At 41.1% G+C, this 17,619-nt stretch overlaps 1 protein-coding gene across 1 annotated transcript; it reads right to left on the reverse strand.

The window, feature by feature from the left end:
- Positions 1–237: 237 nt before the first annotated feature.
- LOC142471095 (general transcription factor IIE subunit 1-like) lies at positions 238–7,317 on the reverse strand. Its single transcript, XM_075577894.1, has 4 exons — positions 6,659–7,317; positions 4,610–4,811; positions 2,420–2,640; positions 238–959 (listed from the first exon to the last, which is right to left on the reverse strand). The coding sequence occupies exons 1-4, from the start codon at positions 7,137–7,139 to the stop codon at positions 571–573; spliced, it is 1,293 nt and encodes a 430-aa protein (XP_075434009.1). The 5' UTR covers positions 7,140–7,317; the 3' UTR covers positions 238–570.
- Positions 7,318–17,619: the final 10,302 nt, after the last annotated feature.

The raw sequence follows: 17,619 nt of genomic DNA on the forward strand, positions 1-17,619 counted from the left end.
CCCACTTCTCAGTTGCTGGGTCCGGGTAATTTCCGGGTAGCTGAAAATCCGCTGGGTACCAGGTAATTCCGGGTACTCGGTACATCACTAGTCATAACAGAAGTTATAGATGTGAATGTTGCACAATATGTATATATTATTTTAAACAGTGTTCTTATTTATTAGACATAAGTCATAACAAAAAAAAAACAAAACAGTGGTCTACTTTTTTTTTTTTAAGACAAAATGTCAGACCATGTACCTGTAAATACAAACATAAATTATTATATTAGTATTTAGTCAATTGTCATGTTAGAAGACATGGTAATGACAAAAGTGGAAATCAATGGGTACTAACAGCATTATCCACTAACAGAAAGATGACTGAAAGATATTTTGTAGAACCAAAGAATAAGGTGGGAACCCAGCTCAAGAACATCAAAATGTCAAAATAAATGCATGAAAGCAGTTCCAGTTGCATAATGTTACTGCAAAAAGTTGTGCAGGAAGACTATTCCAAATGAAAAATATTGGTATTTACCAAAATGTTCTTTTTGATTACTGGTTCCAGCTTGTACTGTACATACATTATCACTCAAAAGCAGATTGGAACATTTGTTGTCCCACTTTGATGTAAGCTTCCCGCTCCTCATCTGTCATGAAAGAAACCAGCACTGGGTTCTGACTGACTTTACTATAGATGTGAGGCTGGCCACCAACCATGACTGTTGGATCAATTGCCTCAAACTCCTCCTCTTGCTCTGCATTACTGCTTGGTTTAACCAATGCTGGCTTAGTACGCTTCTTTTCTTCATCAGATTCACTGGTGTCACTCCCAGAATCACTTTTGGAAAATTTAGCTACAGCTGATCCAGACACGGATTTCAGTTCATGGATTAGAAGCGTTCTTATCACTTCATTGTCTGCAGTGGTGTCCTTAGTATTTGCATTTTCATCTAGACTCTCTAGAACTTCAGGGGCTGAAAATTTCAATTTTTAAAACTATTAATATGGAAAGTAATTGTTTGCACCAAAAGAAGAAGAAGAAATTCAAAATCATTCAAATAAATTTACCGAAAATATTTTGGAACAAAAGTTTCAGTATTTGAGAGCAGCCAACAGACAAGTTCAGGCAACACACACAGCAATTAGCAAGTAACCCAACTGTGATTATTAGAAAAATCTTTAAAAACTGGTATGTTAATTGCAACTTGTGGAGGCCAGCTCTAAGGAAATATAATTTGTTCAACAAATTATTGTTATACAGTAGTTTTTTTTTTTGTGTGACATTTTTCTAATTCACCAGTTAACCTAGCTAGATACAAATAAATAATTTTCAGATATCAAAACTAAATCTTGAACATGAAACAAAAATTGCTTAAAAGTGGCTCAATTTTCTATTATAGACTATTGCCTTCTGTACTATATACACTTTTCCTGTTAAACATATATGAAATGAGTCACCATCTGGTGAAACATTTCTGTAATGGAAATGCAGCACTCCCATTAAAACATTTTGGCAATGTTTAATCTTTTATTGAAGTTGTCAAAATACATTATTAGTGTGAAGTCTTACAGTAAAACTAATGGGTTTTTTTTTTGGTTTTTTTTAACGTACTTCATCAATAAGAAATTATGGACTGGTCCTAGGTGGGACTTTAAAGTATACCAAAGATTTAAAGTTGCAGTTTCCCCTTCAGGGGAAACAAAATAGTGGTTTAAATTGCCTGCACAACGCAGGAAGCTGCAATCATCATCTGTTGCAGCTTCTTATTGTCCCATTTCACACAGGGCATTTAAACGCCAAGAAATAGCAGAGGTACTTTTACTGATAAGTACCTTGGGAACCCTGGTGGTCCCCAGATCTAAAAATAATGATTCAGTTCCTGGGACTCCCTGCTTCCTATCCTGGTAAAGAAAGAATATTAAAATAGAAACAGGGTGGGGAGGGGTGGTAGCTGTAGGATTGAACCCAATTCCAATTCAAGAAGATTTCATACTCGGTAGTAAATTGTATATAGAAACGCAACCATGCACTTCAAAAACATTTCTTTACTTGTAACAATACATGAGAAATTCAGATTATTTACCTACTGGAGCACAATTACTGTTGATCCTATTTAATGGATCATCTTGGATTGTTCTCACTAAATGGTCAGAATGGTATCAATATGCTCTCACTATTGTATTTCCAACAACAAGTTTCCCAAGGCGTCCAACCTCACCAAACGCTGTCTCTTCTCAAAGCCTGGAGGAAAGTTATTTGAGCTCAATTGGAGCTACCCCAAGCTTGCACAGGTCAAGTCATTTTGTGTGCAGGAGCATTAAGTAAGAAATTTTTTTGTGACTATGCCATTTACAATAGTAACTTAATTTTCTATCACATTTTGTAAGAGAAGTTCACCAACTTTTGCATATCTGGTTTCATTACCATACTCACTCATATTGGTATTGGTTTCCTGTATAGGGGCGCCTTTCACAGTACTTTCTCTAATCCATATAGGTTGCTCCTTCGTCTTCTCCTTTCCTCTTTTAGGCTCAGAGTCACGCACATTAATGATCAGATTTTGGACATACATATTGCCTGCAGCTGAACTCTTGTCAGCCCATCTTCCATGTCCTTGCAGATCGATCATTGACAAACCAGACTGATGTTCAGAGCTAAAACAAATGTTTACAATTAGGAGAATAGTGATTTTAAATATATCCAGGGTAGATTTATGGTAAAATCCCCAACATCATGTGATGTGAGAATTTCTTGTGCAGCTCTCTGCTCCTCCCTCTTCGTCATATGAATAAAGTAGGTGGGAGACCACAGAATGAATAATGCACACCATAGCTAGGCCACAAACCATGTGCAGGCTTTTCGTCACTGATCTATATTTAGTATGTTACTGTTACGTTTTCAGTAATAGCTATTGAACATCTTAAATTATGAATGAGTTTAAAATGATAGAAAAGTCGTGAAGTGCATCTACGTTATTTCAGTGTGTGTGGTGTGTGTGTGTTATATATATATATATATATACATACCCACATATATATACATATATATATACACACACACACATACATTACCACGTAGCAGCAAAAAGGAGACAGCACTCAGGTGAATGAAAATAAATGTATTAAATACAGCACATAACTCCAACGTTTCGATCCCACAGGGGAATCTTCCTCAGGGGGGTGCACCCGCGGGGACTACCCTTTCACCCCTATCACATGCCATCAGACAGCAAATACAGGGGTTACAGATTCTCCTGCTCACAGGATATGGCTATGACTCACTCTCACCATGCTAGTCAGTAGGAGCTGGGACACGGACAGGGGAGGGTGTATATATGCAGGGCGCAAGTGGCCCCTGCACTAGGCCAGAGACCCCTCCTAGGCCCCAGCTAGGCCCCTACTCATCTTAGGTTGTGGCTGCTGTAGGGAAGGCCTCTTCAGTTAGGGACCTTGCACCTTTAGTAGTAGGTTAAGTTCAGGGACACAGCTGCAGTGCTACGCGACCCTGACAAATGTGGTCTGGTACCAGACCTAAATCACTAAAAATAAGGGACTATCTGTACGGTGAGATCACTCAGAGGGAGACCATCCTATTTGGAAGAGGACACCATCGCTGAGGCTTCGGCGCTGGACGCAGACGGATCCTCTTGCTGTTATTCTGCTATACCCGGGTGCAGGAGCCCCGGGCAGGTATACACCAAGTGCACCAACTATACACCTCATCTAGTGGGCAGCACTGTCTCACACTTGGGTATAGGGTGTGGGTTTATGGCCCTAGGAGGTCAGTGTTATAGAGTGACACTATTGTGATGTTGTTGATGTAATGTAATTGTGTTGTACTTATCTTCATATAGTAAACTGTTTAACCAGAGACTGGTGTATGTGGTTACTATATGTGGGTCCTGTGTCAGGAGTTATTCTATACTCTAGGATCCTGCACAGGTGGAGGTGCTGTTATATTGTGACTATCGTTCTGGGATACACCCCAGGTTCCCATCAGCGGAGGCTCAGGCCTCCTGTGAGCCTGACAGGTATTGCACCACACCTGGTAATGCATGTAGATTTCCCCACAGGGTCCCTCTATCTGCGATTTGGGGGGGAAAGTGTATTACATATATAAAAATAATTATTTTAAATAAACTAGATGGACAGAAAGAAGGACGAGAGCAGAAATAGAGTAAATATATAGTCATTGTAGAGGTAAAAATCATAAACTACATGCTCTGAATACGGAGGAAAAAGCAATTAAATGTTTTGACAGGAAAAATTCTGTATTTAAAAAGGAAGTTATTTTAATATGCCCTGTTCTGGAAATTAGGGGTCTTTAATGAGTCCTTAGAATTTTTTTTTCTTTACTAAGCGTATTTTCATGAAAAAAGGTTTTAAAAAAATGCCTCTGTGTTACTATTGATTCATTTTGTTAAAGACTAAGATGGCATCAATAGAAAACTTTGGAGATCTGCAGCCACAATAATTTGTTTTTGTTTTTTAAAGGTTTTTGGATACTAAAAAGGTAGAAACCCGTTAGAAAGATTTCAATTATAGCCCAGTTTTTGGGAAGGTCAATGTACTGTATGTTGGAGTACAACATGTAATATAAAACTTTATACCACATACTGTATACCTAGCTGACAGTTCTGGAATTTCAGTCGGCTGAGGTTCAAGTAGCTCACATGGAAGGATTATGTCTTCTGTCTCCTTAAGAAGCACGAAGATAGGTTCTATCTGCTCATTGAATTTGGCCAATAAAGTCCTGGCATCTCTTTTAGGCAATGATGAAAGATCCTCTTCAACTTCCACATTGCAGTATGTACAGCGAAAGAGTTCTGCAACGTATGGATGTCAAAAAATCAATTTATGTATTTCATTCAAACGTTTTCTTGGTTTTCCACTTATGGTGGTTACTTTTTAGAACAATATAGGAGTTGGAATAGGCATGTTTTGCGTCAACATTTTTAAATGTACAGTGTATCAGTAATTGTTTGAATACATAATATGCAACCCACTTCTATATACCTGCACAGTCAATAAATGAATATGGGCAAGTCTGATAAAAATGTAAAAAAAAAAAAAATACCTGAAGAAGGCTATGCAGCAAGATGATTGCACAATACGTTGATTTTTAAAATTTATTTTTTTAACACATTTTTTAGCTTTATAGTGTTATACCCTAAAATGCACCCTCAATATTGGCTTCAGAATTCCCCTTTTGTATAGCCTCAGCCCCAGTGGTTACATTAAGGTCATGTAGAATAAGTACAAAAGTCTAAAATATTCAACTGTAATTTATTTGCAACCGTGAGAAACTAACCAAGATCCCTTACTACTCCAAAAGTCATCAAAAGAACCATATTCATCATTTCTTTTTTCAGCTTTCGTCTAAAATCAGGCCTGCAATGTTAAAGTGGATTAGATACCTAGTCCTAACTTCTGAACTTCACCTTTTCAGAAGAGAGATTACACGTTTTTGTGAAAGGCTGGAGTGGTTGGTAATCTCACGAATTTTAGAGGGGGTGAACCCGATTAGAGTCCAAGTGTCAGCTCTCCGCATCACCTTGGGCAAATCATTCAATCTCCCCTTCGTTTCCCCAAAATTAGATGGTAAGCTCTACGGGGCAGGAAATTAATGTGTGTACAAAATGCTATCTACAGCGCTGTGCACACGGTCAGCCCCATATAAACAAATATTTGTATTGCCATTTTAAAAATTCCCATGCTAGTGGCTCTTATGATGTTTACTAAATTATGTATAAATGTAATCAATACATGATAGAGGAGCAAAGATTATTTGTAGTTGCACAAAACTATTCTCATGAAGAGTCCCATAAAATATCCTCCTATTCAGGACAAAGCATTAACTCTTTCACTGCCAGATGGGCGTAGTATGTTTAATGGTGGATTAACTCATATGTTTTCGCAAACCCAGTCTCTGTCGATGTTATATAACAGTCTGCATCAACCTTTTATCAACAACCTGTAGATTATCTACACTTTGTCACTATTTATGCGTTAGCTCAGTGTTTCCCAACTCCAGTCCTCAGGGAACCCCTGCAGGTCAGGTCTTTAAGGATATCCCTGCTCCAGCACAGGTGGGTCAATCAGCGGCTCAGTCATTTTCACTGAGCCACCTGTGCTGTAGCAGGGATATCCTTAAGACCTGACCTATTGGGGTTCCCCGAGGACGGGAGTTGGGAAACATTGCGTAAACTGAATATCATAGGACTACACAGGTAATCCGCTCATCTCCAAACCACTCGGAAAGCCGTTTCAGTACTTGAAATAAAAAAAATCTTTTTCTGTCATGGCAGAACAGTAACATGATATATGCACATTAGAAACATTAACCCTTTGGAGCTCAAAAGGTCTAAATGTGTGATATACAGTAACAAAATTAGATATACTTTCAATGATTCAAACTGCAGCTGTTTGCACTGTTGTAATTCTTAAGGCATTGTATGCTACACTTGTTATCGCATGCCTAATCAGTGTAAATATTAGTATTTTGCCCAAGGATTTGCGTTAAAAATACTCTTGTTGCAGATACAATTGATGATGTTACATGACAAAGCAAATCTCTAATGTGTCACTACTTGCAAATACATTTCCTAGAATTCTTGCAAAAAGCAAGGAGTAAGAAAAAATATCAAAAACGTACACACAAAAAGCCAATTACCTGTAAATGGATCGAAGAGCTGGTTCACCTCAAGATCAGAATATGTGTTGAGACATCCAGGGCATTTAAAAGAGGCTCTTGTGGTTGAATCCCTTTCATCAGACTCTATCTTGCGACGGACATGGTCCAATTTATACTTCACTACATCTACCAGCACTTTGAAGTTGATATAATAGTAAGTGTGTCTTGTACTCTTCCCATTTGGACCAGTTTCGACACGCATGCGGCTCTTGATAACTTTATCTGCTTTCAAGGTGTTGAGGAAGGTTTTAAGCTGCTTCTTGTCAAACTTGAGAAGCAGCGCTATGTCTTCTTCCTTCACACAAGGGTATCTGATAAGCACATCAAGAGTCAGCGAGTACTCCAGCCCATAGAACCCACGGACCATGTACTTCGCGAGGCGCTTCAAAGCAGCAGGAACTTCAGTCATGGTTTCGTGATTGGCCATTGTAACTGAATGATGATAACCCAAGTTCTGCATAATTACAAAAATAGATAATGCATTATGAATGGGGCTGCAATGTAAGCGAGCACAGGGAATGTGGCTTAATAGTCTACCTAATAAAGGACAATGAGTTGATAGCCTGAAAGGGTGAAACTAGTTTATTATACCACTCCGGGAAGAAGGCCCCCTTGGCTGAAACGCGTTGAGTGTCCACTCTAGGCAGCTATTTATTATTTTGTTGGCGTGACTCTTGGTGCTTTTCCTGTGGACTGTATGACTTATTTCCACACATCCTGGAGTTTAACTCCGTGGAACTGATTCCATCATCACTATATGGCAGCTGAGTATCATTTTCTCTGCTATCTGGAGTCATTATCTCCTATGGAACCCTTACTCTAGGTTGTTTCATATGTGCAAACAGCACTGGCTTTTTGTGATTCTACAGCCATGTGTCTTACTTGCTTTTGTGCAGCCACCACAGGCATTGTATGCATTTTTTTTATTTTGATATTTTGTATTGCTGTTCAGGGTGTGAGTCTTTGTTTCATTTTGTCTCCCCTGTGCCTCCCCCTTGGTCTAAGTTATTATTTTTCTTATGTACATCATTTTTGTATATAGGTTTATTTATGCCAGACCTTTCTTTATGCCCTTAGCTTAGTTATCTACCTTTTTAGCTTAGGTCTTTACCAGGGTTTTTTTTTTTTTTTTTTTAAATATTCAGCTTTCTTTGTGTCGCTTTATATAGTTATCAGGCTCATTGTGCAGACACATTTTTTGCTTTTGATTTATATTTCAGCATTATTGATTTTTGTAAATTTTAGTCAGTCACAGTCTTTTTGTATTTTTTGCTGCCCTTAGTGTGTATATGTTTTTAAATGTTAGTGTTCTTTTTGCTCGCTATTAAAATCTATTCATTTTCTATTTTGACTTTAGTTTCCTGGTCTTTTTGTATTATGTTATCAGTTATTTTGTGGTATATTTAGAGTGCTGCTTTTGGGGATTGTCTTAGTCTTGTGTGTGTGTGTGTGTGTGTGTGTGTGTGTGTGTGTGTGTGTATGTATATATATATATATATATATATATATATATACACACACATACCTGCTTCAAAAAAAGAGAAAAAAGAGAAAATGAAGGCAAATGCTTGAAATTTGCTAGTGCTAAATCAAACCTAATTGATGATTATGCCCAATAAAGCCACACAATAGTTTGCATCTTTGGAAAAAGTATGACAGGGAACTGGGGTATCATCTACACCAGGGGCGCGCAAACTGGTGAGGCGTGCAGTGCTTACAGGCCCCACGCTTTCCCCCCCCCCCCCAAGACATTTAAATAAAATGCTGGGGGGAGAGTGTGGGGCCCTGTAACTGCCTCTTACATTTCTCTCCCCGGCTTTTGACGACACGGCGTCTCAAATGGCAACGCGCCGTCACATTATGCCACCGATGCTGGAGAGAAGGTAAGAGGGGGGGGGGGGGGAGAGCAGGGGGGCCAAAGAAAAAAAAGTTTGCGCACTCCTGATCTACACTGCCGTATTGTAGATTTTCATTGTAAATTTTATTTTTTTAATGCTACTTTATTCTAGTTTATTGGTGTCTGTATATATTTCTACAGCATTTATAAAAATAAAAAAAAATGTATCTAAAACACAGGATCCTCTGTTACCCATCCGCTTAAGGGCAGGCTACACTACAATTTAGAAAAACTGTAATAAATATTGTCATCTGTGTTTAATATACTGAGAAAGGACTTTCAACAGTAATAAAACAATACAAATTAAGTTACATCATACACAGTATTGGGCTTCATGGCTGTGCTCTGTGTGCAGTCGTTTTCATTGTTCTGCAACTATACAATATTCTGTTCAGCTGTTACCTCTTGTGATGTCATTCATGGCTCTGCCTGTGACATTTGGTAACAGCAGCAGGGGTTCAAAAGTTTCTTCAGTAGTAGATGTGTCGCCAGTGTTAGAAGTAATTTTTCCTGCTAAGTAAATGTACTTATGTAGCGCACTTTCCCCCCACCCCCTGGGAGATAAGGCGTCTACGGTGTGTGTTTGTGTTACCTGCGGCTCGCAGGAGACCTGAACCTCCGCCGCTGGGAGCCTTGGGTGTGCCTGATTCTATAGGTGACAGCGCCTCCACCATATATGTACAAAACACACTAATGCAATAAAACAATAGCACTTTACTGTGAACATATATGCAATAACAAACAATGATACGACTACTATAACACTAGGCCTCACAGGGCCGCAACCCCGCACCGTGTCTTCCCACCACCGTGTCCATATGCCTGTGGGGTTACCCCAATGCGGTGAGGTGCTCCGGGCACCATACCGTCCCAGTGTCCACAGAACCAACCACCCACCCAAGTGTATGTGACAGCGCTGCCCCACTAGCCCGTGTATAGTTGGTGCACTTTGGTGAGACGAGGTACCTGCCGGGTGCTCCAGCACCCGGGCGTGCTGATAGAAATGAAGACAGGATCCGCTGATCCAGCGATGGCGTCGTCCGCGATGATGGCGTCGTCCGCGATGAGTCCGCCTCCGCGTGGGGTGGTATCCGGTTGGAGTGTTCCCACCATGAAGAGTCTCTGTGCCTTTTAGTGGTGGTCTGGTCCCAGACCACAGGCTGCAAATGCTGTGTAGCTTCGGCTGTGTCCCTGACACTAGGAATGCTAAGCAGGGCAGTGTCCCTGACTATGGGGCCTGTCCCAATAGCAGCCACAAACTAAGATGAGTCGGGGCCTAGCTGGGGCCTAATAAGGGGTACCTGGCCTAGTGCAGGTGCCACAGACACCTGTACATACAACCTACCCCTTCCTTCCTTGTCCCAGCTCCGACTAGTGTGGTCCCTGATGCGCCAAATGTATCCTTTCCCTGGTGCAGGGAATGCTGCAGCCCTATTGGCTCTGCTTGGGCACCTGACTGCCTGCCCCTGTGCCTGCTGGGGGCTGCTGTCCCCGCGCAGCCTATACAGCCAATGGCTGCCACTCTCTCTCTGCGCATGCGCGGCCAATCACAACATGGCAGCGCCCTGCAAAGGGAGCCGCCGGAGCCTCTGCCGAGCCCGTCGCACAAGCCGCCAGCACGACCCCACAACACTGTCAGGACCTGCGTCACACTCTGGCTGTTTCCCCGCAGTAGCGGAGGTGAGGGGGGGGGGGGGGGGAAGGGGGAGGGATACCGGGGACCCAGCTATACTTACATTGTACATTTATAACAGCTAGGGAGGGTTAACATTAATGTGAACTTGCATTGAGGTCTAGGGTTTTTTCCCCAAAGAAATCAATTCTGTAGTATTAGATAATAGTCTGCATTTTTTTTTTAACTGCTCATGCCATTTTTAAATTTTTTTTTTACTAATCATCCTTTGGCTGCTAGAGAAACCATTTAGAAAGTCATACCCACTTTCTCTTTTACGATCTGCCCTTACAAATCTGTTGCTGTTCCAAACAGCAGACTGTATTACTCAGAAAGCTACAACAATAATGTACTACACTTAGTAATATAATCAGCTGCCACATTTCACAGACTGCGGCACAAAGTTAGAAGGCAGCCATTTCGTTAGGCACACAATCCAGATTTTTACAGATTTATAACAGGAGCACCAAACGATTGCCAGATAAGGTAAGAATGTAGAATTATACTGTCTTTAACAAAATACAAAATCCTGGGTTTGAAAGGGTCAGGACTGTTTCTTTGGTCTGCTCTGTGCTTCAAAAGGGACTTAAAGGGTGGGGGTCCATCCTGGATAGCCCTCTCAGGTGTCAACTGTTTTAATCAAGTTCTATACACATGGTCTGGGTAGAGCAGCTTCAAAGCATCTCTAGAAGGGGTGGGCTTATGCCAGTGCCATGAGGATAGAATGTATTAAAGTCTGGGAAAAGATTTTGAAAATCAGATGTCCACAGGAGGTGTATTTGAGACCAGATACGGGATATTTCAAGGTCTCTGGGGAAAATCTATGACATTTGGTAAATTATAAGTTTTGTTTTATGTTTATCATTTTATTTTAAGAAGCTGTTCTGCATTTTAACTGTACGATTTTTTTTTGGCAATACCTTTTCTGTAATCTAAGAATATATATATTTGTATATCTCACAAACGGAACGACATAGCACAACGAAACTTTTACTGGACATTGTGCTGCGGATTTGTAGGTCAACGCAACTATTTTGAGCTTCCAATATGACACCTTCCAAATTACGGACATTCTAGGTTTCCATCGCGTGTCCTGCAAAAATGTTAGAGCAGGAACTGGGGGGGCGTGTCCTTGGCTGGATCGGGGCTGTGTGTGTGTGTGTCTGTGATGTGAGATGTGCGGGGAAGGGGGGGGGAAGATGTGCCAGCAGGGGGGGGGGGAGATGTGCCAGCAGCAGGGGGAGGGGGGGCACAGGGAGATGTGCCAGCAGCAGAGGGGGGCGGCAGCGAGGAGAGATGTGCCGACAGCTCCCCGGGCACAAAAGCTAGTGTGTGTGTATGTATATATATATATATATATATGCAAATATAGCTGTATGCTCATCTGCATGTCTTAGGCAGGTCTGCAACCCCGCCTTTCCCCATTATCACCCAGCATACAGCACTTCCACTGCAGCAAGGGATTCTGGGAAATGACATGCAAATGAGCACACAGTGTCACTTTTTGCCTCAATAACTATATATATATATATATATATATATATATATATATATATATATATATATATATATATATATATATATATATATATATATATGTAACGGGTTTTCTGGACTGGCCTGACCCACCCAATCTCACATTGGCCCCTGTGGTCTAACCAGTCCCCATTACAGTGTGATGTCTGGTGGTGCACCTGTTGGCAACAGGACTCCTGAGTCTCCCGCATGATGGTGTGTGGGGATTTGCCAACCCAGACAGGCAGCTGAGGTAGTGTGCTGAGTCCTACCTATATCCAGTGCAGCGCCTCCACCTCATCAGGATCCCTTCTGTCGCTTGGGGATGGTCCTGGTGAGGAACTCCTCCATGGTGCCCCTCTCGGTGTAATGACTCCACACTTACACACGAGAATATCTTTAATCAGGAACATCTTTATTGACGGTTGTGGGCTAACTGCTCCTCACAGTGATCTTCTAGCCACACATAATTATTCAGCTGCTTCCCTATGAAAGGTATATCTCTGTCTTTGATTTGGGGATTCCCTATCCCAGCAGGGATGTCTTTCCTGTGCCAGGTCCCTGGTCACAGACTCATCACTTTGCAGTGTCTAACTACACCAACTACTTTTACTCCTTGCATAACATTGCAGAACCGAACCCCAACTTTTGAGCAGTGCTGTGCCTTATATCGTCAGGGGGCGGGCACATCTCTGATGTCACTAAGGGTGGACTCAGAGTATGTAGCCACTCCCATCCTCACATAGGGCACCTCACCAGGGTGTGAGGGCAAACCTCCATGATTACTACTGGCATGCCCACAACTTACCAGGCCTTACTGTCAGTAGGAGAGATGACTGTTAGCCATTTTACAGCATGGCATATATATATATATATATATATATATATATATATATATATATATATATATATATAACATTTAATAAGTAATGCTTTGGGCTCTGAATTAATTTATTGCACGCTCTGGGGAGAGCAAGTACGTTTCAGACACATTGTGCTACAACTGATTTTGGTGTGTTAAAGTGTATAGTTTTTCCTATAATAAACAGGGACCTGGCAAATATTAAACCGATATATTTTATCATATTTGCATACCCTCAGGTGGTGACAGTGGATAAATCTGATTTGCAATGGAGTAGGGGTTAATATTAACTTGCTGGTTCCTTACAGAGGAGAAAGGTGGGTTGGCTAGAGTAGCTGTGTGTATTAACCCTGGTTGCATATCTAAGTCATGTGCTCACTTGTGTGCTGTTCGTGGCGGTGGTATATTGGGACGGATTAAGGAGAGATAGAACTCATTTGAGGGACCTTTTGCGGAGGTGGAAAGTGAGGCAGCTTGTGGGTTATGTATTGATCCTGTAGAGGAGATATTATTGTCCATTTGATGGACTTTTTGTGGAGGTAAAAAAGGTGGAAGCGCTTGCGGGCGTGAGTATTAACCCTTGTCCCGTATGTATGTATGACATTACCACATGCTTTACATATTCTTATGTGTATAACATTTTAAAAAAATTCAAGTGAAAATGTAGAATTGCTGCTTTAAGCAGTCATACCCTCAATATATTTTCATAAACTACAAAAAAAAGCAATGTTAAAACAAAAGCAAGAAAAAGTTCTTCAAATATTTAGTTTGGAGAGAGTTATCATTATCTGAAGTATATGATTTGTTTATGCTCATTTTAAGAATATTAGGGTTATTGTGGCTAGAACATTGCGAGAGGTTTTGCATGAAAACCTCTCAAAGTTCATCAGTACTCAGGGATACAAACATTCAGCACTCACATTTATGTTAAAGGAACAGGGAAAAGCAAGAATATGCAGGACTGGCAACCCACTTACACCAAGCGAATTGCAAGAAAGAAGCTAAGAGACCGGATCTTTCAGGATTACCATGAAGTTCCATTATGTTTCAGAAGTGCTGTACACTATAAACTCGACCAGGAATAACTGACAGTACAGTTCCAGGTACATGTATGTGATGTATACTATATAACAATGTAATACACATTAGCTACACCATACGGAGTAATAGTAAATGTCTTAACACTGAAAAAACCTGCTCTTACTCTGTAAGTGCTGGTGAGTCAAGTATTTTGAAATTATTAATAATGAGTCAGAAATTTAGTTTGTACGGATTAATTTATAGCATATTGCTGCTTAATTTAGTTCAGAACTCAGCATTGATACATCAAAATGTAAATATATATTTTAGATGCGTACCTTACCTGTGTATCTTTTTCTGGCTATAGTGACATTTATTTGGTTGGGAACTATTTGACTCTTTACATCCTTAAACGAAGGCGGAATTGCCAATACCCCAACAAGTGAGGGCTGTTCACGGTTAGGATAGGTCAATGTAATTAAGGATCTTTGAAAATGAGGCTGATTAGCAGTTGCCTTGCACCTGAGCTGTGAATTTATTAAACAATTAATCAAACTGGGATTAGCCGGTATTTGCCAATGATTCACTCTAGTTGTAGATATAAAAACAGGTTTTATTTCTCATGACTTCAGAAAATACATTTTAAAAATGAAGCTATTTATTTTCACAAATAAATACCATCATATAACACAAATCAATGACTCGCACTGCAGAGGGAAATGGTGATATCACTTGTACTAATTGCATCTAGGAGCAAAAGAAAGACATGGGGGCCTATGCAGAGAGCAGCGGTAGAAATAATTGGAGAGTTTAAGAAAAAGTAGGTTTAATGGAGAGTTTTATTCTCCATATGCAGAAATCTGCAATTGAAAGCATGAATGCGTGTGTTGAGTTTAAAATGGAGAGATGCGCGCTGCAGAACAGTGTTTGAAAAAAATCGCGCTTTTTTTTTAATTTTTTCTATGGCCGGCGAGCTCCTGCTTCTTGCCAACTTTAGTTGGCGGAGAAAATTGAAGAAAATCGCGCCAAAAACAGCCGCTAGATGGCGAGCGCGCCTTTCTGAATTCGGATATTTTTCAGACTGGCGAGATGTAGTTTCTCGCCAGCCGCGCGGCGAGATTTTCAAATAGAAAAAAAAAATGGCGCGTTTTTCCTACCTCGCCATTTTCAGCTGTTTTTTGCGCGATTTTCTCCGGAAAATGGCAAGATTTTAAATAGCGCTGCTCTCTGCATGAGGCCCATGGTCATTTCAGGAGTGTTACTAGGTGGTGGAAATGTAAAAGTCATGTGATGGCCATTTCCCCAGAATGAGTCATTGATAATGCCACTACATTGTATATACAGGCAGCTTCTTTAATGAATGGAAATTAAAGTTATGCAGATTTAGAGGCTTTAATAGAACATAAACACAGCGGGTGGGGTGTGTGTGGGTCACCAGGAAGGCTCTGTGATAAGTAGATCAGCTGTGCAGAAAAAGCACATCAAAGTGAGCATGAGACATCAAGAGTTTCTCCCCCCCCTCTGATAAATCTGGTCCTGTTTTTTGCAGCAGGGATTTTTTTTTTTTTTTAATCCAAAAGGAGACCACCAGAACTGCATCATACATACATCATACATACATAGATATAAAATTGAGCACTAAAAAACTGATTGTGAATAACAAAAATCAATAAATGTGAAAACATAAAATCACAACTACAAAAAAGAATACATGACCTTAGTGACGGAAATATAAACGGAGTTGGCTGCTGATCAGATGGGATGGCTCAGCATCACAGGAACTAAACACAACAAACAAGAAGAGCGCACAACTCGGTGTAGTAAATAATGTTATATTTAGTGGGGGAAAAAAGTGAAGACAAGTATCGCACGTACAGGACAGATAATACTTAAAAGCATGTTATGCATAACCCAGCATGGTACTATAGACAGGCAATGTAGCTGCACAGATGGACACCGGAGTAAGCTGCTGGCTCAGATGTAGATCAGTCTTTTCCTCCAGATGTCCTGCAGACACAGTCCAGGCTCCGGAACAGCAGGAGAAAAGGATCAAAACACACAGAGGATCCCGGGAGTAATACAAGTCACTGGTGAGGGATCGCACAGCTATATAGAGACCTGTAGCGCAGTGGGTGAGCACACACTGATCACCGGTACACGGCTCACGCCGTGGGGTGAATGGCGGCTCAGATCCACACCTGCACAGGTGAATAGCCAGTTGCTGTTTACTGCAGTTGTGATGTCAGATGACAAAATAGTCCGGATGGCATAGTTACCCTGTGTGATCCCTGATGCAGTAGGTTTGCCCCCTATGAAACATGTTGGATGTTTTTTGTTTATGCCAGTTTCATCTTCTAAGTGTATCTCTTATTGTGACTTCTGAAAAATCAATAAGGAGATTTTTTTCTTTGACAAATTTTGCAGTTAAAGAGATTTCTCATTTCCAAGAGTCTTTTTTCTTGTCAGTTTAGATGATGCTTATTTTATTTACACTAATGCTGAACTGCAGCAAATAAGAGACATTTACCTCCTGTTAACCCTTTTGCTGCCATGGGGTCCCCACCACAAAGTGCAGTGTTTCTGGTCTCCTGGCAGCGAAGGATAAAGGCCAGTTCCTGACTTGTGACTTTTACAAGTAAAAACCCTGCTCTTTGTTTAGGAAGGAATTATAAAAATGGATATAAGTACACTTGGGACCCTGTATACCAGGAGGAAGGGCTGCAAAAAAAAAAAAAAATCATTGCACTACCTGTTGTCTATTCTAGACATAGGACAAGTGCTTTCACAGTAAAGAAAGCACTCATTAAACAGCCAGGCTTGTTTCAACATAAGATTAAAATAACTGAAAAGTTAAAGTCCTAAAGCCCAACCATAAGAAGCTCAAAAAATGACAGCCTATGCAATACAACTATCTGTTGGGTAAGTCTCACATGCCAATATCAGGGTTGCCGAGACTCCGGGTTTTGGGTACTTACCTCCGGGCTACGGGTTTAGCCTGTCAATCTCTGGGTGGTGGCAGTGGTAGCGGCGGGGTACGGCGGTGTATCCGGCATTCTTGTGCAATTCCCCCTCCAACTGCAGTGAAGATGGCTGTGCGGCGTCAAATGATGCTGCGTTGCCATGGCAACGGACCGCTACGTGGCGCCAGGTTGCCACGGCAGCCATGTTCACTGCAGTTGGAGGGGGAGTTGCGGCAGGATGCCGGGAGCACAGTAAGGGACTTTGTTTTTGGCCATCAGTTGAAGGTGGCAACCCTGGCCAATATCCAACAAGTTAACCCAATCAGTAGTTCTCAAACCTCTCCTGAGGTTCCTGGGGCAATCACCACACATTCCTTTCATATGCAAGTTAACTGGGTTCACCTGTGTGCAAAGTGCATTGGTTTGTCCTAAAACACAGTGTGGCCAACCCCATCCATTTTCCCCAGAGAGGAAGAAAGATTGTTTCAGACCACAGGCTGAATGAATGCATATTAAACACGTGTTCCTTTAACTATTTCCTCTCAGACGGCCAACCCAGAGAAGGGAGAAACCAAAAGGAGAGGGCAGAAAGGGGAAGCGGGCCCTGCTTAAGTGACAACACTATTTATAAAATGTTTTACCAGGAAGTAATACATTGAGAGTTACCTCTCGTTTTCAAGTATGTCCTGGGCACAGAGGTATGATGACAAATACATGGTTACATTAAGTGAACAGGGTTATACATTATATACAAGATATTGCACATAGAAGTCAAGATCAACCTCTCCCAAGTTTCAGCTTAGGCTGTGATTATACACAAAAACGCCTGTGGTGTCTACCGTAGTGACACCGCGCGGCGCAAAAACAAGTGTTATACACCCCTGAAAACTGCTTATGCCAAATGCAACTGTCTCCCCGCTCGCTACTGCAAAGCAGGAGACAGTTCAGGAGATGGGCAAATTTGTTTTCAAGCAGCGACGGCCGCATCACCTGACGCAGACGTCCAATCAAAGT

This window comes from Ascaphus truei, chromosome 1 (genome assembly GCF_040206685.1).
Source record: "Ascaphus truei isolate aAscTru1 chromosome 1, aAscTru1.hap1, whole genome shotgun sequence".
In the NCBI taxonomy this organism is placed as follows: domain Eukaryota; kingdom Metazoa; phylum Chordata; class Amphibia; order Anura; family Ascaphidae; genus Ascaphus; species Ascaphus truei.